The 25,888-nt window shown below is 45.0% G+C and overlaps 1 protein-coding gene across 1 annotated transcript in view; it reads right to left on the reverse strand.

Moving 5' to 3' along the window:
- Positions 1-25,888, reverse strand: part of Prep (prolyl endopeptidase) — an 86,404-nt gene that overhangs the window by 41,532 nt on the left and 18,984 nt on the right. Inside the window, exons 3-7 of the mRNA XM_034524419.2 lie at positions 21,056-21,189; positions 19,346-19,476; positions 16,819-17,028; positions 13,338-13,459; positions 1,590-1,695 (exon numbers count right to left, since the gene is read on the reverse strand). Of these exons, the coding sequence (XP_034380310.1) occupies positions 1,590-1,695; positions 13,338-13,459; positions 16,819-17,028; positions 19,346-19,476; positions 21,056-21,189 (703 nt within the window). The remainder of the gene's footprint in view (positions 1-1,589; positions 1,696-13,337; positions 13,460-16,818; positions 17,029-19,345; positions 19,477-21,055; positions 21,190-25,888) is intronic.

Consider the following 25,888-nt stretch of genomic DNA (forward strand, 5'->3'; position numbering starts at 1 on the left):
GCTCCACAAGCTAAAGGCGGCATCCTCTACCTGGCCCATTCTCTAATGGCCAGCCACTTCTAACAGGCTCACACTCAGTGTTTTTCTCAAGCTAGAGCCGAGTACTTATGGGATGTCTTGCTACTTCATACTCAGCTTGCAGGTATTTTAAAGATACAAATAAAAGCTGCATTGGATGAAGTTACAGCACCCTCCAGCCCTTTGTTCCTAAGATCTGGTATGGAGTGGTCACCAATAAAATTCTTAGCAGCATTTGCTATCATTCTGTAAATGGCTCTCTGTGCACACCTTTAATGAGGAAAGGCTCACTGGACCACGTGACCTGCCTGACACACAGACTCAATGACTGTCTTGGAAAATGTATGCACGAAAGAACTCTATGACTTTAGGAATTCTCTAAACACCTCCTGCCTTCAATGTCACAGAACACGTCTATTTTAACCTGGACAGTCGGTCCTACTCCACTACCTTCTCTAAATACCTGACACTCATGTCACACTCGCACCCACAGAGGATCTTTGCATAATGTGTTGTCGAGTTAAACATATTGGGGAAAGCGCAATTCCAACATAGCTGTAAAACTTAAAAATATTTTTTATTTAAATTAACTTTACTTAAAAGACTTGGAATTTAAAACCAAGCATCACATCGTATGTCATCATAGTAAGTGCGGAACCAGCCCCTTAAAAATTGAAGGTGGTCAGTCACCAGGCAGGTAGTACTGGCCTTTAACCCTGGCACCTTGAGGGTAGAGCCAGGTGGATCTGTAAGTCTGTGGCTAGCTCGGGCTGATGGCCAGTTGAAAGGGGCGCGTGTTTTGCCCGCATCTATGTCTGTGCCAATAGAGGATGTTGGATGCCCAGAACTGGAGTTATGGAAAGATGGGAACCACCATGTGGTTGCTGGGAAGTAAACTGGAGTTCTCTGGTAAAAGGCCAGTGTTGTTTTCTGCTGAGCCATCTTTCCAGCCTCATCTCTTCATAATTACTACTTCACTAGCCTTACGTTTGTGAATAACAGAAACAAACCACAGTGGTTGGGAGTGTCCCACGGGGCCACTCAGTTTCCTGCACAGGTCCAAAAGTCAGTCGCGTGGGACAGTGTTAGAGGGCCTCGTTTGTTATTACTGGTTCACTGTGAATCCGTCATATGATTACAGCTATTTAAAGAAGCAAAACAGTTGTTCCCTGGTGTCCATGTGACATGGCTCAGGAAGGGTCGTCATATGACTACCAGTTGATCTGGTAAATACCCACCTTTCTATTAACCACCTGCCTCTGACAGTTTGCATCCTAACAACTGTATGACTTTAAATAGCTACAGATTCCAGCTTCTCCCTGACACAAGAGATCTTACCACAAATAGGAACAGAAGCGCTTATGCTTAATGTATCTACAGCTAAAATTCAACATGAAGAGCCAGCTGCATCTCTTTGTCTTTACATGGAATAGCACGAAAAGAAAAATCTGCATGAACTGAGCTGATATGGTAGGAAGGAAGATGGTTTCTTGAGAGTCAACCAGAAGACTGAGGCACCACTGTTTAATGGAGTATCCTGGGATAACTACATAGGTCTGAGGATGACTTACCGGTGATACCATTGGATTCCTGCTGGAGGTCACAGTACCACAGTCGATTTACTGGATCACATCCCTCCCAGATCGATAATAAGACATATCGGCCATCGTCGGATAGCTACAAAGAGGCAAAAACAGGATATAAGCCCGAGTCCCTGACCTGCTCTCTTAGCAGACTGCTAAATATGCATTAATTACTATTTTCATCATTGTGACCACATAGCTCAAAGAACCTTGAAGGAAAAAGGATTAATTTGAGTTTATGGTTTAAGGGGCTACAGTCAACCATGACAAGGAAGGCCGCAGGAAGTTGACCACATCTGGGTGGATCAGGAAACAGAGGCACCAGGAAATAGTGAGAAGCCACAGGAAATAGTGAGAAGCCAGGCTGGGCTATAAACCTCAAGGCCTACCCGACAGTAACAGACTTCCTCCAGCTAGGCCCACCCATTCAAGGATCCATGACCTGTCAAAACAGCACCTCCAGCTGGGGACCAAGCTTGGGTGGACATTTTATATCTAACTAAGGGAAACTTCAAACGCAGGGCCTTTACTTCAAACTCAGGAGCTGAGAATGAAGTTACTTTAAAAAAGCAAGTACGCAGGTCTAGATTTGCATTCCATCTTTGGGGTGGGGTGTGCGGACTGTGGTCGGGCAGATGAAAAGCAAAAAGCAGGACGCTAGAGTGCATTTTGTCCTATCCCATCTTCAGGTGCTCGGCTTGTCGGAAGTGCAGATACACTGCTTAGGAGGTGGGAAAACACAGCCTAAGATGGGGAGCCCAGCCGGAGTGAGGAACAACGCAGGCTGAGCCAAAGCTGGGGTTCTCTGACCCCTAGGCCGAAGACTTGGGAATGGAGGGAACACAGAGGAGCCTTCTGTGGGAGAGTCAGGCACACTGCAGACAAAAGCTTTCTCCATGCTCCACAATATGGATCTTGATGAGAGACAGTCTATGCTTGTCCATACTGTTTATTCACTGTTCATCATGGAAAATGATGCATACAATTTCCTCAGGGTGCACCAGAGATTAAATACCTTTCGCAGACAGGACTGTCTAGGAAGGAAAGCTTATTGGCTAAACCCTCAGAGCCCATCTAGATAACTCCTTAACATGGAGAACTCTGTTCTGTGCTACATGATCACTGGTCACATTCTTATGTAGAGATTTGTGGTCACACGTTCCAGGCCAGGAGTCTGGTTGGGAAGAGGGAAACGCCTATCATCCTCAGGTGGGTGCCAGGGATTCTAAACCCACTCAACCTTACCAAGTTTCCTGACATGGTCTACTGTCCCACTCATAGGTATTTAAGTATTATCAGGAAAATAGGATGTGATAATTTGTATTTAAATTCCTCACCTATTATCTAAGAATGTGTAGTTTGATACTTTGAACACTAATATTTAAACCTCTAGGTCTGCCCGTGGGTTACCTGTTCTTAGAGTTACAGTTCTAAATGAGCAAGGGTTAGCGGAGTGGATGCAGACACAGAAGTCCAGGGCCACACTGCACATGCCCACCGAGTGGTGCTTCATACATTTCCTTAGTCAATTCTACCACAAGATCTCAGAGGTAAAGAGCCTCGACTTCTGGAAATTTCAACTATGAAAAAGCGTACCCATGGGTAGTAAATAAAAATCATGATAAAAACCTAAAGTAAGGAGTAATGTGTTATTGTAAGGCCTGGTGCCAGCAGCACCAACCTATGCATGCCCTTCCATGGCTCATTTTCATGTGGTGTCTTTTTGATTACTAGCTTTCACTGATCTATATAATCTATACATTTTACCTGCTATACATACAATCTAGGGATACCACACGACTGAGCCTCCTCCCTGCTGGTAAATATTTAGACTGTTTCAGTTTCCTTCATACTATAAACAATTCTTTAGGAAAAAAAAATCTTAAACATCTCTGTAACCTAAAGTGCTTCCCAGGTTGTAGATATAAACTGGAGTAATCAGTCACTGGACGTGTATATACTCAACCTTATTAGACAGTTGTACCAGCATGTACCTGGCTACAGTGTATGAGACTCGGTATCTCTACAGTCTCGTGACTGTGAACTTTACAACAGCTTGGCTGAGCCACAGTGTCCAGATATTTGGTTAAGCATTCATCAAGATGCTTCTGTAGTAATGGCTCTTAAATGAGTGGGCATGGAGCAAAGCACACTTCCCTCCGTAACGTGGGTGCACCTTGCTTAATCAGCTATGGGTCATAAGAGAACAGGGGACTGCCCGGAGCCCAAGGACAACTCTTTGCAGTTTCCAATCTGTTAGCTCACTCTTCTGGTGAAAGAACTGGCAAGCCTCTAGTCACAGGGTGAATTGTTAACATTCTTTGTCTTTATGAACACACACACAAACACACACGAATGCACACAGACAGACACACACACACACACACACACACACACACACACACACACACAGAGTTGACTCTTGTTCCGTAGAGGAGCCCTGCTACACTTTCCAACTGTGATTCTTCTATTTGGTCATTCCATAGACATATTCTAAGTATTTATGTACAAAGTCATGTATACGTTTTATTTATATATGTTAATGGTGTATCAGTAAAACTCACAGAAAATGTCACACCTGATAAAGGAGACACTCACACATAAATATGAAACTATGCTACATATTACCCACCAACAAATGCCACAAATAACAGGAAGCAATCTTACCAAAGAAAACAGGGCATGTGGTGAAGATCTGTGGTTTTAAAAAGAACATGGGCAGGCCCATGGGGAGGCCTCTTGGCACAGCTCATTGGTAATGCCACAGGCTACCATTTCATTTGACTTGTGTGTGCATGCCTGTGCGTGCCGTGCCTATGTGCGTGCCTGTGTGCATGCCTGTGTGTGCGTGCCTGTGTGTGTGCCTGTGTGTGTACGTGCCTGTGTGCGTGTATGTGTGCATGTGTGTGCATGTGTGTGCATGTGCGTGTTTAACCTGCAGGCTTTTGGTATCTTCTTGTTACTCTCACTTATTTGTAAGTAGATTACTACAGACTTGGCTTTAACAGTGTGCTTAGAATTTGCTGCACTCCTTGGATCCGTGGGTTTGTGTATTTTATCAAATGTAATTTTTTTTCCTTTGCATTTCTCCCTCATTTACAGTTAAGAACACCCCCGTTTCTATCCTGGCATTTCAAACAGACAATGAGTTTCACTCGGTCCTGTCAAACATTTTCCAAAAGCCTTTGTAAATTATTTCTCTAACTTTCTAAAATCTTTGCTAACTCACTTGCCATTTCTGAATCTATTCCTACGATCCGGGATTGTTCTGGCTCTAGGTCACATTACTCTGCTTCATTGGCCATGCGGTGACTTCAGAATTGGATTCTGCGACTTGGAATGTTGTCAGGACTTTTTCCTTCTAATCTGCCTGTAAAATGTTTTGAATCGATTAATTTGCTGGCAAACTAGCTGGCTCCATTCCCACCTGCTCGCCAGCCTTGTTGGCTAAGGTCTGTAGCCTGACTGCAAAAGCCCTAGCTCTCTAGGGACCACTGATCCCCTAGGTGCTGATAAGGCTTTGTGACTGTTGTTATAACACTGTCACCCAGCCTCTGTCAAGCCTTCAGTGGTTTATAGCTCCTGGGTGTTGTGCTGAGCCTGAATCGGGGAGCCCCATTCCATGCACATGCGTCCTGACAGACTGCTGAAGCCACAGAGCGACCCTAAAGTAAATCCCTATGACTCTTCCAGGGAAGTCCCCACCGCCACACTAATTCTAGTAGCTTCTGTTTCTCTGGATCCTTAGTTTGGTGAGAATAAAATGCTCCAAGTTCTTCATCTTTGTGTTGGGGTCCCTAACGCACCTCAAGGCGTTAGGCTGAGGTGACTGTAGGCACAACCTCTCTCGTGTGTCCCCCCAACTATCTGTTATGGAAGGTCTGCAACCACTGCCTCAGCTCTCCTCTTGTTCTCTAGCTGTGGCAGGGCAGGAGCTGAGGCCAGTGCCATACAGACTGGAGTGTGACCGGTGTGTGACCAGCGTGGCCAGTGACGAATACCCTAGGTCTAGTGAGCCCACTGAAAGGAAATGAGACCTAATTTGGTTTTCAATATCCAATCTGAGATTCGGCAGTTTTTTTAAAACCACTGCTATCAAGTCTTTCCAGTGTTCTGTTCTTGCTCTTCCCTCTTTTCTTCTCTGTTCTTGCTCTGGAGGGTGAATGTGAAGCTTCCAGGCCAGCTACAGTCCCAGACTTCCCTCCCTCCCTTTGTCTACAATGGTGGTAGAGGCTTCTGCAGCCGCCGCCTCCTCCTCCTCTTCCTCCTCCTCCTCTTCTTCCTTCCTTCCTCTCTCTCTCTCTCCTCTATTTTTTTAAAAGACAATTTCATATAGCTCAGGCTGGCCTTGAACTCACTATGCAGCCACAGATGGTCTTCAGTTCCTTCCTGGTCCTTCTGGCCCCACTTACTGAGAGCTAGGATTACAGGCATGTACAACAACAATTCCTCAAAGTCAATTTCTTTATGAACCTTTCTTTTTCACTTCAGATTGATCAGAGTCCTGCAGTTTATCTCTTTTCCGCTTTTAATAAAGCAGGCTAACAAACTGATAATGCTTGTCACTTGAGCCCTCCTTTTCAGATCGTCCTAGACAAAAAGTAGCAGTAATACAATTATAATTTTATTAGATATTATGCAAAGCAGCCTCTTTAACATTAATTAGTTGAGGCTTTTGTTCTCTTGTCCTTTGAAAACAGACAGAAACTGTGCAGCTGCTCAGAGCCACGCCACATCAATCACGAATGACACGTACTTCAGCTACTGCGCCTCACTCAATGGAAAGACAGAACAGCGACATCCGTGCAAGAGCACCAGACCTTGGCGAGCAGCTGCTGCTAGCCCATCCCAAGAGCTCTCTCCCCGGCACCACCAGACTAACAGTTCCAGCAGTTCATAGTTGGTCTAAGGCAGAAGTCCCAGGGCATGCCGCTGTCACAGTGCCAGCTAAGACAGGCATCCACCCGATGAGCATCAGAGTCTGCTTAACTGGAAACACCTTTGTATTTTCAATGTTCAAGCATCAATCTCAAAACTACCTATACATTATTTTCTTATGAATGTACATATTAGAAAAAAAAAACTCTCTCCACTAAAAAAAATAAATTAGGGACAACAGCTGCTTAGCTTCTTAGACTACGTTAAGGTAATTTTAAAGATGGCTTTTTAGAGATCACTGGAAAGACAAACATTCTGCTAATATGGTCCTTCTGACTCTAACAGATAAGGTGACTTTCTTAAAAGCCAGAGAAAAGAAAAAAAAAAAATCAAGAAGCAAACAAACTAGAGAGTCAGGGCCAGGGCTTTGATGACAGCCTAAGTGTTCCTCTACAAAGTGCTGCTGGCAGTATGAATGACAGTAGCTATAGTAACCTCGCATTCTGGAAGCAATCTGACTAAAAACACTGTGTGCAATGCTAACCTGACCAATTATGAAATATGTAATTCCTAAGTTTCTAGTTTTCATACTCTTATTTTACAAGATTCTAAGTCCTATAAACTTCCTTAAAGACAGTCACTTTTGTCCTTGATAAAACATTAACACAAGCAAAACCCCAAGAATGACTATAAATGAGGCAGCTATGTTCTGATACTAGATCTACCTACCTTCCTCACGGTATTGATTGATCTACCGACCTTCCTCATGGTATTGGTAGGAATCAAAGCTGAAAGTCACCATTCTTTTTTTTTTTTAATTGGATATTTTATTTATACTTCAAATATTATCTTCTTTCCCCATTCCCCACCCCAGACACTCCCTATTCCATCTCCCCTCCTCCTGCTTCTATGAGGGTGTGCCCCCACCCACTCCTACCTCCCCACCCCCGAATTCCCCCAAACTGGGGCATTCAGCCTTCACGGGACCAAGGACCTCCTCTCCCACGTATGCCCAACAAGGCCCTCCTCCCTTCATATACCAGCTGGAGCCATGGGTCCCTGCCTGTGTGCTCCCAGGCTGGTGATTTAGACCCTGGGAGCTCTGGTTGGTTGGTACTGTTGCTCTCCCCATGGGGCCACAAACCCCTTCAACTCCTTCAGTCTTCTCTCTAACTCCTCCATTGGGAACTCCTTGATTAGTTCAATGGTTAGCTGCGAGCATCCACCTCTGTATATGTCAGGCTCTGGCAGAGCCTCTGAGGAGACAGCTATATCAGGCTCCTGTCAGCATGCACTTCCTGGCATCCACAACAGCATCTGCCTCTGGGAAAGTCACCATTCTTACTGCTATGAAGTTTAATACACCAGTATTCTGATAGCTAAACTCTATGAAGTCCTCTGGCTTACATTTAGAGTGCTGATTTAACCCAACTAGAAAATAATGAAGGGAGAAAAGAATGCTGGCATCTGGGGCTTGCTTTGGTTATAGTTACTTGGAAATACTACCAGTAAGATGGAGACTGAGTTGTGTGCTGTCTCACTCCTGGAGTGAGCTACCATAGGGAGGTTCGCAAACAAAACCTTCTTGAAAATAAAGTATATTCGTTTACCCAGAGTAGATGAGGGCACACGAGTGTCACCAAAGCTGGCTGATTTCAGTAGGATCACCCAGCTTCTATTTTCTCTACCAAAGACACGACACAAACATAGCTACTCAGTGGATCATAGCTAAGGACGAGTTTATTCAACCAAGATTACTAAGGGGTTATCCAGTGGCTGCCACTCAACTCAATTCTAGACTACACAGAAAACCAGGGCAGGGTTTTGAGAACTAACACTAAGATGTTTGAGACAGACAGATGCAAACAGGAATAATCAATATTGTTGACTCAACATGATGTATGATGGTCAGAGAGTAGCAACTAATGGAAAAAGCTCTGAAAAATGTAGATCCCAGAATTATAGGAGGAGCTAAGGTGGGAGGAGTAAGGAGAGGAAGAGGAAGAGCAAAGGAGGAAGAGGAAAAGAAGGAGGAGGAGCTAGGGAGAGGAGGAGGGAGAGCAATGCAGGTATGGAGAGCAGTCATGGGTAACAACTTTTATTTAGGTTAGCTAATCGGGAAACAACTCTCTTTGTATGGGCATATTGTTATTGAGCATTACAAAACATATAAAGCCTTTGATTAATCTTTAAGCATTAGAGTCTCATGTTATTACTGGGCCAGCATGGATGGTGGGATGGTCTGGGCAATGCTTACTTAGCCTTGCAGAGACAGCATGGAAGATTGGCAGAGCCATCTCCCACACTGGCCTCTTGTGGGTGGCAGGGCTGGTATTTCTGGCTGGCTGTTTCTAGCTGTGGCATGCACATGGCCTCTGGCCACAGAACATGGTGGCTGAGCTAGGTGGAGCCGCTGCAGCTTAGGTAGTCTTGACCAGAGGCCGTTTTTAAATAATTACTTCAACACAGAATGCCTTGGGAAGATATGTCCCCATTTCCGAAGGAGGAATCAGACTTTTAAAATCAGTTGCTTAAGACTTTCCATCCTTACAGCTGCTTATGCTAGCGTAGGGATGGGGTCCCATGACCAGGAAACTGCCTAGTGTGTACCTAGGTACACGCAATGCACTCACTCTCAGTATACATCTCAGGACTGACAGATGCCACCCTATAGGACTAAACCACTCGCCCCTTTCTATGCTAGATGCTGGAGCAGAGAACTAGCTATGTGTGTAAAATGGGCAGAGGAAGCAGTGACCCCTGAGACTGGAGGCTACAGAGGCAGGGAAGTGGAGATGAACAGCTTGGAGAGTTTGTCATGTTCCTCTGAGGCAATCTTCACCAGATTTATTGGACTCCTTTCCTAACGGCTTTGAATCATAACAACATCACTTTGATGCTGAGTCTGTTCCCAACACTCAATTAAGGAAAACTTTCAAATGCCAAACTCCATGCACATGATGAGTTTTCAGATAGGATTCATGGGTGGCAGAAGAGGCAGTGTCAGGCGTACGAGCAGCCATGCATACAAGTATGTGTGACCAACCTACATATTTGTAATAGGCAGTCATATGTCAGACTAGCCAGCATTCCCAGATAGTATAATAATACAGCTGAGTAAAACACGCATCTATCCAGATGCCATTTGATGTGCTGCCTGGTAAGTTAGAATCGGATACAACAGCACATCCCGAGCAAAAGCCAAAACAAACCAAACAAAAACAGACAAAGAAAATACCTCCATTTAAAATAATACAGTTCTTGACAAGGGATGGACACTTGTGTCTCTAACCCATCTATTTTCCCTTTCCTGGTACACAAGCTTGATTATTCACTAATCCCACTTGTTTTCCTTCCTCCCTTCCTGAGTGATACATGAGGCAGGGGAGGAATGTCGTCAACCAGCCCTCCAATGATCAGTAATACAGATCATCTCTAGTTTAAAAACCCAAAATCTGAGCTGGCAAGATGGCTCGGTAGGTGGAAATGCTAGCTGAGCAAGTCTGGAAAACTAAATTTGGTCCCAACACCCCGTAATGGAAGGCATGAGCAAACTCCTGATACTGTTCTCTGACCACACATGTACTGTGACAAACGTATGTCAGGGTGCTGACATATGACACCACAAGTAGAAAAATTCTACACTGGAGCTCAAGTGACAGTTTGCAGTCAAAATACAGGCCCTTTAAAAAATAACGTTCATAGAAGCATGTGTTATAAAACATGAATCTCAACTGGGGTCCTATGATGGCTTAACCTGGCTGTCAATAACCCCAACTAAAGAACTGCCTCGATCAGAATCTGTGAGGCATTTTCTCCATGGCTAATTGATGTCGGAAAGCCCCTCCTACCATGGGTGGTACCCTCCCTAGGCAGGTGAGCCTGAGCTGTGGAGAAAGGTCGCTGGATGTGAGCCTGAGGGCAGTGTCCCCAAGGTTTCTGCCCTAACTTCCCTTGATGACTGACTCTAACCAGGTTGTTCTGAGTCTTGGTGTTTATTACTGCACCAGGAAAACAAGTCAGACTAGCTGTTAAGGCAACAGCACAGTGTTTTACTATGTGTACGTAAATAGTACAAGAGCTAAAGGAAGTCAGTCTCCAAGTAGGTCAGCAAGGGGACACCTAACCTCCACTACAGGATGGCATTCCTACCACAGCTGCTTTCTAAGGAGCAGCATGCCCTTCTTGCTCGCCCACATCTAGGTCTCTGGTTTGGTTTCTGAGGTCTTCCGTCTTCAAAGGCACACTGCCTGCGGAGAGTTCCCCTTGTAGTAATCAGTATGGTGATTGGGGTGTTGTGCAGACTGCTGGGCGAAAAAGCCATCAAAGGTCTCACCCAGCTCTGCACCTTGGGCTACATTAACAACCAGCCTGGCAAGACATGCCCACGGGCACAAACAGCAGCAAGAATGCTCTGGGGTAGCCTGCCATTTCTGACTGAATTTAGGAAGGAATGTGTGCCTGATATGCTAAAGAACCAAAGGTTGGGGAACTCGTGGGGCCCGCATGGGAACCTACAACTGTTATTCTGGTAAATGGACATCATCAAACCGACCTCTGAGTCCCTACCTCTAAACCCGCAGATCAGTTGTTTTTATTTGTTTTTGTGCAGTGGACGCCCTAATGCAAAAAGTCATACTTTATCAAAGTCCAAAGTGTAAGTTCATTGGGGTGCTCAACCACTCCCTCACTAAGGCTCACACTGGGTGCTCAGCCACGCCCTCACTAAGGCTCACACTGGGTGCTCAGCCACGCCCTCACTAAGGCTCACACTGGGGTGCTCAGCCACTCCCTTGCTAAGGTAAGGAGAGGGAGTGGAAAGAGTAGATGCCATAGTTGGTAGACTATGGTAGAATAGACTGGAGCAAAACGGTGTCTTTTGAACATAACAAACAGGACCGCTGCACCCATGAGCTCACAGCGGCAGAGGAGAGAGCTACCACCCCTGCCTGAGAAGCTACAGGCAGACAACTGACAGCTTCCGAGGGAGGGAATGTCATTTTTCTCTCAGAGGGTATCCCCCAGAAGGTTGACCACACTCCGGTGGATGGTGGGTGCTACACCCATGATCATATGGGTAGCACAAATCTGAATCAGTGAGCCATCTAAAACAAAGAAACAACAAAAAAGAGGCCATGCAGTTGGGGGGGGGGGGGTAGAAAGGATGGGGGGAAGATATGGGAGCCATTAGCAGGTGAATATGACCAAAATATATTACATGCATGCACGATTCTCAAAATTAATAAAAAAATATATTACATGCATACAAGATTCTCAAAATTAATAAAAAATTTTATTTTATTTAAACTTCTTTCATTCAATATTTTGATCATATTCTCTCCCTTCCCCCAACTCCTCCCAGATTCTTCCCCCATGTCAACAATTACCAGCTTCAAGGACTCTTCCCTGCCCCCCTCAGAAAAGAGAGAAATGGAGGCAGAAAGACTGACTGTAGGAGCCTGAGGTGGTGGGTGATGGAACATACGAACTCACAGACAGTGACAGGACACAGGTGACACCCACCGGACACAAACAAGCCTAACACAAACAAGGGGAAGTAAGCAAAAGTCTCACCAAGAAGATATCTGCAACTGATACTTTCTGGGAAAGGGAAAAGCAGCTCTCCTTTGGGGCATCCATCACCAGGTGCCTTGAGTACTGCTCTCTTGCTGTGAAGGGACACTGTGAGCAAGGCAAATTACAAAAGGAAGCATCTAACTGGCAGCTTGCCTACAGTTTCACAAGGCGAGTCCATAACCATCATGGCAGGGGAACAGAGACGGGCAGGCAGATACTAGAGCAGTAGTTAAGACCTTACATCAGGGCCACAAGTACGGCAGAGAGAGCAACTGGGCCTGATGTGGGCTTCTGAAACCTCAGAGCCCCCCCCCCCCCAGTGACACACCTCCTCCAACAAGGCCACACCTCCTCACCCTTCCCAAACAGTTTCACTGAGGGCCAAACATTCAAATACATGAGCCTATGGTGGCTCCAGACCAGCACACTGTGTATTCCAACCACACTCCAGGGCAGGCCACGTGCCCAGGAGTAGTTGGCCAGCACAAAACAGACTCCATGTTTTGTGTGTGTGAATTTCCCATGTGAATCTATGTGTAACATCTATAATTGTATGTACAAACATATATTTTTAAATTACTAGAGACCACAAGCTAATGTGTATAAAAATGTAACATGTAACGCATATTAAGATTTAGGATTAAAAACAACAACAACAACAACAACAAGAAACTCCAAGAATAAGATGTGACAGAGTTAAGTCCCCAGTGTAGGACTCGGCTGTGTGAGTCCTTCTTACATTGAGGATTTCCACAATGTTTAGTCTGTAGCACCCCCTGCTGGGAAGTTTGAGTTCTTGGGAGATTTTTGTTTAAGTTTTGGTTTACAAATGACTTCAAAATAACAAAGATTTGGTGGGGGTGGCCCATCTAACCTAGGACACAGCAATCTCTCCCCTCCACCCTGTCCCTTCATCCACACTAAGTAGCCGACATCTTTCTGTGACAGCTGTCCTGCGCTTAGACTCCAGAGGCCCAAGACAAAATCTCCTCCAGGCGCTGCAGTGTGGTGTGCACAGGAGGGACTGTGAACAGGAAGGAGGTGGCCTGAGGGCCTTGGGAGGCAGGTGAGAGGGCAGCCTGAGGGCAGTCCCCAGATGTGACTTCCTCTGGGCCAGGAGGCACTGGGAAAGATCCCTGCTGTAAGGTATGGAGGTGTGAACCTCACAAAACTATCACACGAAGAAATAGAAGCTGGGCAGGGAGGATGGAAAGGTTAGCAGGAACAAGAGTAAAGAGACCCTGGGAACTGAGCCTTGTCTTTGAGGGTAAGTATACATACCTCAGCTCCTCCCATCCATTTAGGTTCATCCGGGAACTCAGCACACAAAATGTCTTCCGACTGATCAGTCCCCAGGATGTGGTAGCAGAGCTTCTGGTGGAGATTGGTGGACGTCTCTGTGCCTAAAAAATAGACCATGCTTGCTGAAATGCAGTTGGCAATTAAGAAAACCCACCTCCATCCGACGATGCTAAGAACACTTCAAACGTTAAGTATACGGTGGCAGGACGCAATGCAAAGAGACGCAGAGTCAAATGTGTTCCTGAACACCGGCAAGCAAGGAGAGGAATTAAGTTACCATTAGCAGCCTAAAAAGTGAAAAAAAAAAAAAAAAATTCACTATAAATCTAACAAACATTACAAGGTCGATAAGGAAAATTGTAAGCATCCCAAAGAAATGATATAACTAATAAATGGAGACACCCCATGCCCATGGAAGGAAAGCTCAGTGCACCTGCATGATAGCGCCTCTCAACATGACCCTTAGCCAGAACGCCAGGATTCCAGGATCTTAATCTGTGGATAGATAGGGACTGTCCTGTTGGCTTTCGTTGGCTTTTTTGTCAATCTGACACAATCTAGAGTAATCTGGGGAAAGAAACCTCAACTGTATAAAAGCATACAGGCAGTCCGATGAAGGCGCTTTTCCTGATGGGTGATTGATGTGGGAGGGCAAGCCTTCTGTGGGCGGTGCCACCCTTGGGTGGTCGGTAGTCCAGGTTGTATAAGAGAACAAACTGAACAAGCCATGAGAAAGCAGCATTCCTCCATGGTCTCGGCCCCAGTTCCTGCCTTGAGAACCTGCCCCAACCTCCCTCAGTGAGGGACTGCAGTGTGGAGGTGTAAGATGAAATAACCCTTTCCTCCCCAGATGCTTTTGCTCACAGTCTTTACCACAGCAACAGAAACAAAAATACTCAGAGCAATGGACAACACTGAAGGTGAAGAACAAGCTGGACCCCCTCTAACTTCTGTTCCCCAGCAGGGACGGTGTCCATCTGTCATCCGGGCACTGGGGAGCCGAGGCAGCCAATCTAAAGTTTAGCCAGCTCTACACCACAAGGCTTTGTTTTAAAATAAAAGTTAAAGCTACAGGAGGGTGGTGGGAAACAGGGTAATGGAATATCTTAGTACAAACAGAAAGGGGCCCTGAATGAGGCAAGAAGGGATTAGCTGGAGGGGAGGAAAGGGTGGGGAGGGCGGGGAGGGGAAGAGGGGGAGGGAGTGGGGGTTGGGCAGTGAGCAAGAACAAAGCATAATAACAAACGTATATGAAGCTCCCATGATGGATGACATCATGACCTTGAATTATGACCTAAAAATTAGCAACGAAGAAAAAGAAGAAAATGGCACAGGACTCCTGAGAGTTTGGTACATGCAAGCAAAACTCACAAGCAAACAGCTGAGCAACAGGACTGAGAGCCCAGAAATAGACCTACATAAATACAACCAGGTGATCTTTATTATATGAACAAAGGAGGAAATACAATGTAATAACTAGCTCTTTAACAAACGGTACTAGGAAAACAAAACAAAGCATATCCGGAGATAAGCTTTACATTCCTCAGAGAAATTAACTCAAAGATTGTAGACTAAAATGTTAAATGCTAACCTATAAACAACAGCGTAGGCAAAATCTAAGTGGCCCTTGGAGTAGGTGTCACATTTTCAGATAAAGGTCACTGATAAACTCGACCATCAAAATAAAAAACATATACTTGGCCAAGGATCCTACCAGAAGAGTGAAAAGTCAGACCAGGACAAAATGTTTGCAAAACACCAATGTGACAGAGGGCCATAACTAAAGCACATAAAGGACTGGTAAGGCCTTAACTACAGAACAGTAAGAAAACTAGATTCCAATCAAAACGGTAGGTCAGAGACAGACAGTAAGCAAGCTGTGGATAAGGGTCTTACATCGTGTGTCATCAGGAAACAAATCACGACAAAAGATAACCAGCACAGAGCTACCAGAACTGCTGGACTACCAAACCCTGAGAGCATGGCAGACACTTGGGGGGCTGGGGGCAGCCTGGAACCTCAACTCTTTGCTGCTGGGAATGCAGAGGGCCACAGGCTTTGGAGGATGGATCTAGGGGCTCCTCTCTCTCAGATCTGGCAACTGTGATACCTGGACTTCATTTCTTGCAAAGGCTCACAAATGTCTACCCAGGATAGCAACTTAGTTCACGGCCTCTAAACAAGGAAAGCTTCCTTGAGCTATTGAAGGGACAAGTATGACAAACCATGAAATGCTCTCCCTTATGAAAAGGAAGAGCACCTCAGAGTATCTACCGGCAGGAGCTGATCTGAAGAGCCAGTATCTGTATACTGCCATCTATAGAACTCAAACAGACAACTAACCAGATGGGTAGTGAAGAGCCAGTGGGGCCCAGCACAGCGCATATGCCTGCACCCTGTACGTGAGAAGCTAGGGCAGAGACCTAAGTTCAAGGCCGGTTTGGGCAACTCAGTGAGACCCTGCCTAAAACGGTGGAAAAAGAAAGGATCAGGGTTGCCAGGCACTAGGGAAGTGAGGGGAAACCGGTGGAGCATAAAAGACTTCCAAGGCACTGAAATTAACCTTCATGACACAGCAATGGTGACACACCATAGCTGAGCCCAAGGGCACAGAATGTACGATCACAAGTGAGCCTGATGTACATTACGGACTCTGGACAATGATGGTCACTGCGGATCAGCTAATTTTACGTTATTAATTATTCCTCCCTCTGGTGAAGACACCAAGGATATACACATGCATATTTATTAATTCTTCTGTGAACTTTAATTTTTTATACTTTTAATCAATTATTAATTATTAAGCATATTACTTTTAATTATTTTACATTAGTTTTTAATTATTTATTTTTCAAATTATTTAAACTGTTTTTTAAATGCCTGGCACCAGCTGCTTATCACCACACAGCAATTCACATATACTGCTGCTTTCGAAGACTACTCTGAGACTAAACTTTATTTTCTCATTGCGAAAATGTACCAAGCTATTGGGGCAATAAATGATATACAGAAAAGTGTGAAAAACACTTTATGGTACTTAACAATACTTACTTTTCTTAGGACCGCTGGTAGGAAGCACAATGAAAACTGCTTGTGCCGGTCACACAATGGTCTGAGAGGCTTTCACACACCGTACCAAGATTACAGCGGGGAGACACTGGCCTTCTTAAACCAGTCACAACTGCTAACCAACCTGCAGCCTCGTGGTCACCACTGGCCACGCGTGCTGCACGCGGTCCACGAACACAGCCCGGACGCAAAATTGTAAATGTTATGAGATTTAGATTTAAGAAGAAAGTTGTGTAACAGGATGGATGGGTCTACGGACAACACTCGTGTCGCAATGTGAAAAGGTGAGATGCGTCCAGTACCCTACGCGCCATTTATCAATCTAGCTTCCCCTTTAGTTACAAGGAGTCATAATCTTTAATAAAATGGCTTCACTGCGGCATTCACGTACCATCGCTCTTCCCGTCCTGCTGCGGGTATGAGTTGTAGAACATTCCCTTCCCATCATGCGTCCAGGCCATACACGTGAACTTGACCCTCTCGAGCACATCGGGAAGCTCTTTGGCACCGTCGACCTTCATGAACTTGATTGTCACCCAGTCTGAGCCGCTGGCGCTCAGACCATAGGCAAAGTATTCACCATCTTCACTGAAGGCATAACCTACAGGACAGGGGAAATGGTCACGTGTGACCTTTGGATACAACTCCTAATCTTGCCTACGGCTGCCTTGGACATCCACACCGTCAAAACTGCCTATGATAGCACGGAGACCAAATGTGTCGACAAGGAGATGGGAATCTGAGTGAGCAAACCTGGCTCAGCTGAAGTCGAAGGAATGGCCATTAAGATGGCAAACCCTGAGCTCCCTTAGGCCATACTTTCTTCCCTGATAAAAGGAAGCCTTGGATTATATAAGTCCATTAAGATCCTTCCGTTCTGAAAGCTTTATAACACAGTGGGTAGCTCAGTTAAACGCAGAACTCATCCGGGATATATAGCATATTTTATTTATACTCTAAAGCGAGTAAGTACGGGGAAACCTGCCTTTATAGTAATGACTGGATCACTAGGATACGGAGCACAGAACAGACTTAAATTAGAACCATTAAGTAATTTTTGGGATGGACTCCAAAGCATTTGAGATGGCTCTTTACAGCCTCGCTTGTGGAGCACCACTGGCATTCAAGGATTAATATCCACACCATGACGTCACAGGCCCAGCTAAATACAGGCTGAGGGCTCTCGAGGAAGGCTGATCGTGTGCACATTCCAAAAGAAACAGAAAGCTGCCTGTCGGTGGATTGCCACGCCAGGCCCGATTCCCTGGGGACCCAACAACTCTCCCATCCTGCGGGACTGTCTTGACAGTCATGTTTGACGTTAGCTTTTGTAGTTAGGATATCACGCTATCCTAGTAGAATAAGATTTAGATACTAGTGATTTCCTGGGAAGCTTGCTAAATTTTACTGGGGATCTTAAATTTGTAGCTCAATAATTACTATGAAACTTCATAGTTGGAAATTACTTTAAAATTTACTAGCATACTTATTAATCACTTGTAAATCCTACATAATATCCACAATCATATGTGCATGACTATGGAGATATATATATATATAATATATATGATGTGTGTGTGTGTGTGTATATATATATATATATATATATATATATATATATATATATATGAATGATGCAGAATAAGAGTCTGAAAAGAAAAGGAAGCATATTCACTTTTTATTATATGAAACCCTGAAGTGTTTAAATTACTTCTATATAAACTGAAACTTTGCAGGGAAGATGAGATGAACATTACTTTGATTAAAAGCATATGTATGGAATCATATGCCAGCTCTGGTGCCTAGCTCAGCTTTGCAGCAATCATCAGCATGGCATCACTGCACTGTACCACTGGGGTGAGGTATTAGGATGCAGCCCTCCTGGATGAGTTGAAAGTCAGATATTACTGAAAACTATACAGACCCTTATATAAGGTACGTGACGGCCACAAAACTATAGCATTAAATTTATTTTAAATCACAGGTTCAGATTCATGGAAATACTAATATCAAGACACCTGGTGCCTCACTTTTAATACATATCACCATTTACACACTAAGCCTTTTTAGGGGGTGAAGGGGACCACTAAGTAACAGAGGCATAGCTAGAAATAGCAAAAAATGCCAGCATAAAGGCCTTTCCACCGACCCAATGAAATGAGGCCCTGTGGTTCCCCTCCTATGGAGCAATTAACATCACCGTTCAATTTCACAGTTCTAGAGAACCAAACCTGCACTGTACTTTAGTATAAAAAAGTGGACAATATAGGAAATGCTGAGCCTTCATTAGGAACAGCTGGCATGTTAAGCAGTAAGTTAACTATGTAACTACTAAACCGCAGACCTAGAGAGTAACTTACTTCTTCCTTATATAGAACAAGTCAAGGTTTGTCTTCGCTATGGCTTGTGGAGAAGATTACACTGGGATCAGGCTGAACGCAAACATGGAGCAAATGCACTTGGCCTCGGGCTGTACAGGAGCGTCTTCAGGGTCAGGGTACCAAGTGGGTTCCGTTCCACGAGACTGAGTGCTTCTGCTTTTAATTCTAACAGACTGTCAATTGCCTAGATTGTCATACTCTGATCACCTGCCTGCTTTAAAGCTGGAAGACTCTTAAGCTTCTCGAAACAGGGTTTAAGTGTGTCCAGTCAGGTCTCAGAGGTTATGGGAATGCTAACGATACTTCAACATCCCAGAAGTTAATCTGGATCTAGTATGACATGCCACCAGAGTAAGAAAGATGGACTTGACTATTCCCCGTGGTCTATATATGGCATACAAAGTTAGCTTTCCTAGTGCTGTGTGTGCATCTGTTCTGCAATATGGTCCACACCCTGCTCAGGATCTCAAGATTTCAGAGCTCTAAGTGACGAGGCTCCAAGGGCTCCCGGGGGCCTGACTGCAGCGCAGCACCTACCTCTGAGTGCTACCGTGCCATCATCCGACAGAGTGTTGGGGTCCAGGAATACTCTGGCTTCCCCTTCTAAGGAGTCTTGCACATATAATACACGTTGGTTCTGCAAACCTGTATTGTAAAAATAAAAATACCTGGGGACAGAAATTCCCTGTATTTAGCTGTGGCATTTTCTATTTGTGAGAATCATCAAACACATGTAGGAGCAAATTTCCCAAGACCACACACAGGAAGAAACAGCTTCCATGAAGCTGAGACAGTCAGGAGGATGAGTGTGAAGTCCCTCAGCCTCCTACAGTAAAAACTTGAACTGCCTTTGGTATGCAAATAGCTCATTGTAGTTGGTATGTGAGGTAGAGACAGACCAAATGGCTAAAAATAACACTGGCAGTCAATAAAGCAGTGGCTGTTTCTTCTAAATGAGGAAAAAAGCAGATTTTCTACTGTAAAAATCTGGTCTGCTTCCAGGACCTGGCTGGCGGCCAGGTGTGAAGGTCAGCACGCTTCTGCAAAGAGAAGGGTTTGTGCAGGGCCACAAAGTCGCTGCTCACCAAACAACCAGATGGACAGGACAGCGTTCCAGTTAGATCTATGAAGGCAGGTGCCAGGCAGGGTGTGGCACACAGAGGGTATCTGTGTGTGTGTGTGGGGGGGGGGGGGGGGGCGTCTAAGAAATTGCAAGGTAAATGTGTACATCCACAGAGATTTATGTTTTAAGAGACAATCGATTATGTTCAAGTGGGTGCTATAAACAGATGAACAGGTAGGCTAAATTCACAGACTCTGCTTTGTAGCCCATTCTTGGTTAGAAAAAAAAGCTCATATAATAAAATATTTTCAACTAATACAAGCCAAAGTTAATATTAGGTGGAAGCAAATCTTCACTGTTATTTATGAATCACAGGCTCACCAAGTAACCACAGTAACCACAGGTAATGAAGATTTACCATAATCTAGTTTCACAGGCTGTATCATTGCCAAATTTCTTACCTGCTATTTTATGACTGTGGTAAGCACTTAATGGAACAAAAATGATTCTTATGTTCAAACACAGCAATCACTTCCTTTTATATACTGCTCAGTTCAAATGTGTACTTCATTTGCTTGAGACAGAGTCTCACTATGTACCAGGCTAGCCTAGAACTAAAAGTGCCACTTGTCGGTGCCTCCCAAGTGCTAGGATAAAAGGCATGCCCCACCACACCTTACTGTCCTTGGTATTTTAAGCATTCATGAGATGCTGTAGAGATGGCTCAGTGGGTGAAATGTTTACTGTGTGAAGTCCTGAGCTGGAATCCCCAACACTGACACAAAAGCTAGGCACCATGGCCACCATGTCTTACCCCCAGCTCTGGTAAGCTCCAGATTCTCAGAGAGCCTGTCTCAAAAATCAAGGCAGAAAAAAAGTTGTGGATCGAGACTTTACTCCCTCAGGATGCAGAGACAGGTGGGCCTCTGTGAGTCTTAGGCCAGCCTGGTCTACACAGTGAGTTCCAGGACAGTTAGAGCTATATAGAAAGATCGTGTCTCAATGGAGACAGACAGACAGACAGACGGAGGGAGGGAGAGAGAGAGAGAGAGAGAGAGAGAGAGAGAGAGAGAGAGAGAGAGAAATATAGTATCAACCTCTGGCATGTACACATTCACACACACACACACACATACATCAAGCTGGAGAGTGGAAAGAAAATGACTACATGCAAGCCCACGTACCGCTTTCCTTTCTTGAAGTGGCAGCTGTACTTGGGGTAGTCGTACAGCTCAGTCATTCTCTCCTTGTATAAACCTCTGATTGGACACTGCTCAAGAAATGGCACTGTAATCTTGTTTTGTGCCTCCACAAAAGCCTGCAGGGAATTAAAAAGGACAAAAGGCAAGTCAAACACAAAATTCCCCATGTAAAACAGTATTCTTTAGCAAAAGCATAATTACAACAGTCAGGAGGCTGAGGCAGGAGGACCACAGTGACTTCAAAGCGTGTGTGTGTGTGTGTGTGTGTGTGTGTGTGTGTGGTGTGTTCATCCCACAGCACCTGTGTGGATGTCAGGGGACAATTTGTAGCTGCTTATCTCCTTCCATCACGTATCACGTAGGTCCCAAGAATGGGACTCAGGTCATCCCGTTTAACTGAAGTATCTCTGCAGCCCAAGAAGATTCTCTCATGAGGCCACTGTTACATACAAGAAAGCTGTACCTTGATGTAGTCTGAAAAGCCACTCAACATTATACAGATAGGGCTGTATAATCTGGCTTCTGAATGTATGTTCTTAACAAACACACTGTAGCATACCACTCAGTTGTATCCCATCAATAATACATATTTATAAATCTCCAAGGGTTCAGCTTCAAGCCCCTGATCAAATGTAGGAGAAAACACTTAGGCATTATTTCATGATTTTCCTTTCTCATATTATCTAAAACCTACACTATGTCAACCCCAGCCAAGAACTTCACTAAAATGTGTAGCTGAACTACTTAGACATTTAGAAGAAGTGGGAGGGACTAAGAATGGCAAAAATCACTTTTTTTTTTTTACTTAATTCATTTTTATTTTATATACATTGGTGTTTTACCTGCATGTATGTCTATATGAAGGTGTCAGATGTTGGAGTTTCAGAAAGTTGTGAGCCACCATATAGGTGCTGGGAATTGAACTCAGGACCTCAGGAAGAACATTCAATGCTCTTAACCACTGAGTCATCTCTCCAGCCCCACAATCATGGTTTATATGAAAAGGAAGGGGACTGCAGGAAGTCAGGAGACCTTGGTGATTAGGCAGGAGAAGGGCCTTACTCTTAGCCGGTTGTATCCTGTAATGCTGAGTTACAGGTTTTAGCTACACACACTGATTGTATAGAACATTAGGGTTCACTGTGACTGCTTCATACATGCACACAATACACTTTGATCTAGTCACTGAGAACCTTCTTCTTCTCTAGTTAGGTGGTCTAGAACACTGTACAAATCTTGCCTCTATAATTCATGTCTGCGTGTTGTTAGGAATGAAGCACCATATTCAGTGGGTCTGATCGGACGTCTACAAACAGATGGGCAGGCAGAGAAGGTATGATGAAATATGGTGTGTTGGATGGCACACCCCAGCATCACCTCCAGTCTACTTCTGGGTGCCCCTCGAGCTTCCAGGGCCCATCCAGACTGCTATTTTAAGCAGACAGAATCCTGGGTTCTCCTCTGGGAGAAGCAGCCCTGCTTTGGAGAACCACAATCTCATGCTGGAGGAAAACAGTGCATTAACATTTACAACTTTAAAGGAAAAGAAAGCTGCAAACGGACACAGCGATTAGCAAGGTTTATGCAATTCAAGAAACATGATTCAAACAGATAATAAAACTTCGGTTCCTCAACATATGACTCTCAACTGCTTATTGCTACAGATGCCATTTTAATCCCAAACCCTGCTCAGCTCTGGGCTACAGAATCAGACCCTGCTTCAAAAAGGCCTGGTTTTGTCCTGCTCTGTTTTTGGAAGGCCTTGGAGCTTTCAGGTATTCATGTGCATAAGTCTATGTGCGTATCCATATTCATATATGTAGATAAGCATGTGTGCTGTTGTTGTGTGGATACATGTACTACAGTCCATGTGTTGGGCAACAGTTTCGCCCTGCAGGGAATCTCTTTAAACAGGAAGGTAAATAGTCCAAAAAATCTTCAGGAAGTCCCTGAAAATGACAAGATTCACTAGGTTCCTACCTGCCAGAGTAAGAAGAGCCAAGCTGCAAAAAAAAAAGCATCTCAGGAGCCCAGCTGCCAAAACTTAAGACAAGCTGTGCAACAGAAGCATACACCTTTAATTCCAGCACTCTGGAAGCAGAGGCAGGCAGACCTTTACAGAGCTAATTCCAGGACACCCAGGGCTACACACAGAAAAACTCTATCAACAAAACAAAAGACTCAAGCTGAGCTGCAAAGACTCTAAGACCAGACAAGGACCAGATGCCAGGAAGAAACAGAAACCAGCCAAGCTACTTGGAAGAGGTTTAGAACACTGAGACACCTGGAAAAGACAGTCTCCAGCCCGTTGAGCTGTGTGCAATGTATTCCAGGTTCCCAGCTTTATGAGTTGTCTGTTACCTCTGCTGGGGTGGGCTTTGGTGATGCAGCTGTCTTTGAGACATTCCTGCTCCTAACACCAGTGAAACTCATGGTTCACCCAGATGAACTTTGGTAGGAAGGAAGAAAAAAAAAGAGTTAACTGGAGATGGGGAGGCCACAGGGCTGTGATGGCCAGAATAGTTACTGTGTGGTCCTGTATAGTTTGCTGACCCCATCTGACCTCTCTGAGCATGTAAAGGTGGAAACTGGCTGTTGCTTTTAGATATACAATCCACACAGTAGCAGCAGTTTAGAGATCAGAGTGTGTCCAAGAATGTGACCTAATTTTATTATGGAAGAGAACACCATGCTTGCTTCAAAGACAGGAGCATGTGGTGTTAAAGCCACCTGGCAAAGTCCAGCATCAAGTTGACTCGGCAGTCTATTATTTTTTATTATAATATATAATATGTATATTAAAATATAAGTGACCATATTAGCAATATACTTGAGGCTGGGATTGCTGTATTCTAACAACAGAAACAGTGACGCACAGCAGATGTGGACAAGAGAGAGAAGGGACAGGTGGCCTGAGCCACCTATGAGATTGTGCGCCACCCATGTGGTTTTCTGCAGGGTCTAACATGTACTAGGATACATCTCGCCATTGTGAAGGCATAGATCATGTGACTGAGGCAAACTTTTGCCACCACAGGATACACATCTTACTGGGGACAGACAAAAAGCAAACCCTAGAGTCATGCAGCCTTCAGCTCCAAGAACACACAGAGGCCACTCACAAAGGAAGGCCGATATCTGTCAAAGGAGCAGCTACAGATCTGCTGTCCACCAGCCGGCTCAGTCTACATAAGACAAGGGCTGAAACTGAAAATATAGAAAGCTTTACCACGATCTGACACCGCTATGACATCCTTGTCATATACTGTAATGCAACCAACCTTGGTTTGGAAATGTACAAACAAAACAATTATCACAGAACTCAAAGATACGGAAGGCATTTACTGAGTCAGGTGGCCGGGCATGGAAGAAGGTCTTGGTGAAGGAGGGGAATGTCCTCAGTGGAGGTCTGAGAACTGGGGTGGGGTCAGGCAAGGTAGGGCAGAGGTGTAAGCAAAGCCAACAGCAGGTCTCGGCAACAGAAGAGCTTGTCAGGTGTGAGGAAGAGGAAGGTCAGCAGGCTGGGAATGAGCAGGAGAGGAGGCACCAACTGCAGCTGCAGGCCCTGAAGCCCGGGAAGCCCGGGAAGCCCGGGAAGCCCGGGAAGCCCGGGAAGCCCATGCCAAGGTTCAGCCTTTCACCCACGTGCAAGAGATGCCAGTGGGTGAGGAACAGGAACTGTGGTTATCGTTTTTAAAGATCACCCTAGTTTGGTAGAGAACACACCATGGGATGCAAAAGTGGAAAAAGAGCCACTCAGGCAACCAAGGCAGTGGTCCAGGTTAGACACAAAGCCAGGAGGAATGGAAGCAGGCTCGGTCTGGGGGCAGACACAGAGAATGGGCACAGGGGCCATCAGTCTGCAGCATTAATAGCAATTTTCTAGAGGGTCTTGCCAAGACAGTCTAAGAAAGAAAACCTCAGTGAGCTCCCAGCAAGCTGAGGAGACTGGCTGGTGCCTACTCCTCCAGGGGCGCTCCGTTTTGCACATCCTGGTGTCAGGCTGCACTCTGGTCTCAGGGGGTCAAGAATTGTGGCTGCCCAAGACTACTGGGCTCAGTTCTTTAGGAAGGCGGAATTGTGTTTCTTGCTGCTTCTCTGACCTGTCCCACACCTTCTACCCATAAGGACCACAGCAGATGTACCCCACTGTGAACATACTCTGTACCCCACTGTGAACATACTCTGGCTTTCCCCATTAAAAAAAAATGTTATGCAACTGTTACCTAAGGCTAGGCAGAATCATGCTACAGGGGATTTTAAGTAAGTCCAGTCTTGTCATCTGTTGCATTTGTTACAAAGGATAGTCGATTAATGTAAGTAGAGCGATGTTGAAAAACTGTCTTCTAAGTCAAATGCTGAGATGCAAAACCGAACAGTGTACAAAGGTTAGAGCACCAAGCTCTTCACCAGACCCTTCTTCAAGTCAGGGAGAGTCCTTTCACAGGGCCAGTGAAGAGCTCTGTGAAGGCTTCCCCGGGATGTCCTTTGCTGTCTTAATTACACATATTACATGGTACATTCATAAGAGTTCTGGCTTCTTGATCTACAGATAGGGAGAAATTTGGGGGAAGAGAGACCAGGAGTAAGGATACAGAAAGAAAACAGTAACTATACAAAGGCCATAGGGAGGACATGACTGGGTGACGGGAGTTCAAACTGAGCCTCTCAAGAAGCTTCACCCACCACTGTAATCAGAATGAGGTAAAGTCGGTGAGACAGACACAGCAGGCTGGGTACAGCACTGGCAGTTGGGCCTCTGAACCCTCATCTGCAGATGAACACAGTGAACAAACTCTTTTACTCAAAGCCAGG

This window comes from Arvicanthis niloticus, chromosome 20, assembly GCF_011762505.2.
Source record: "Arvicanthis niloticus isolate mArvNil1 chromosome 20, mArvNil1.pat.X, whole genome shotgun sequence".
In the NCBI taxonomy this organism is placed as follows: domain Eukaryota; kingdom Metazoa; phylum Chordata; class Mammalia; order Rodentia; family Muridae; genus Arvicanthis; species Arvicanthis niloticus.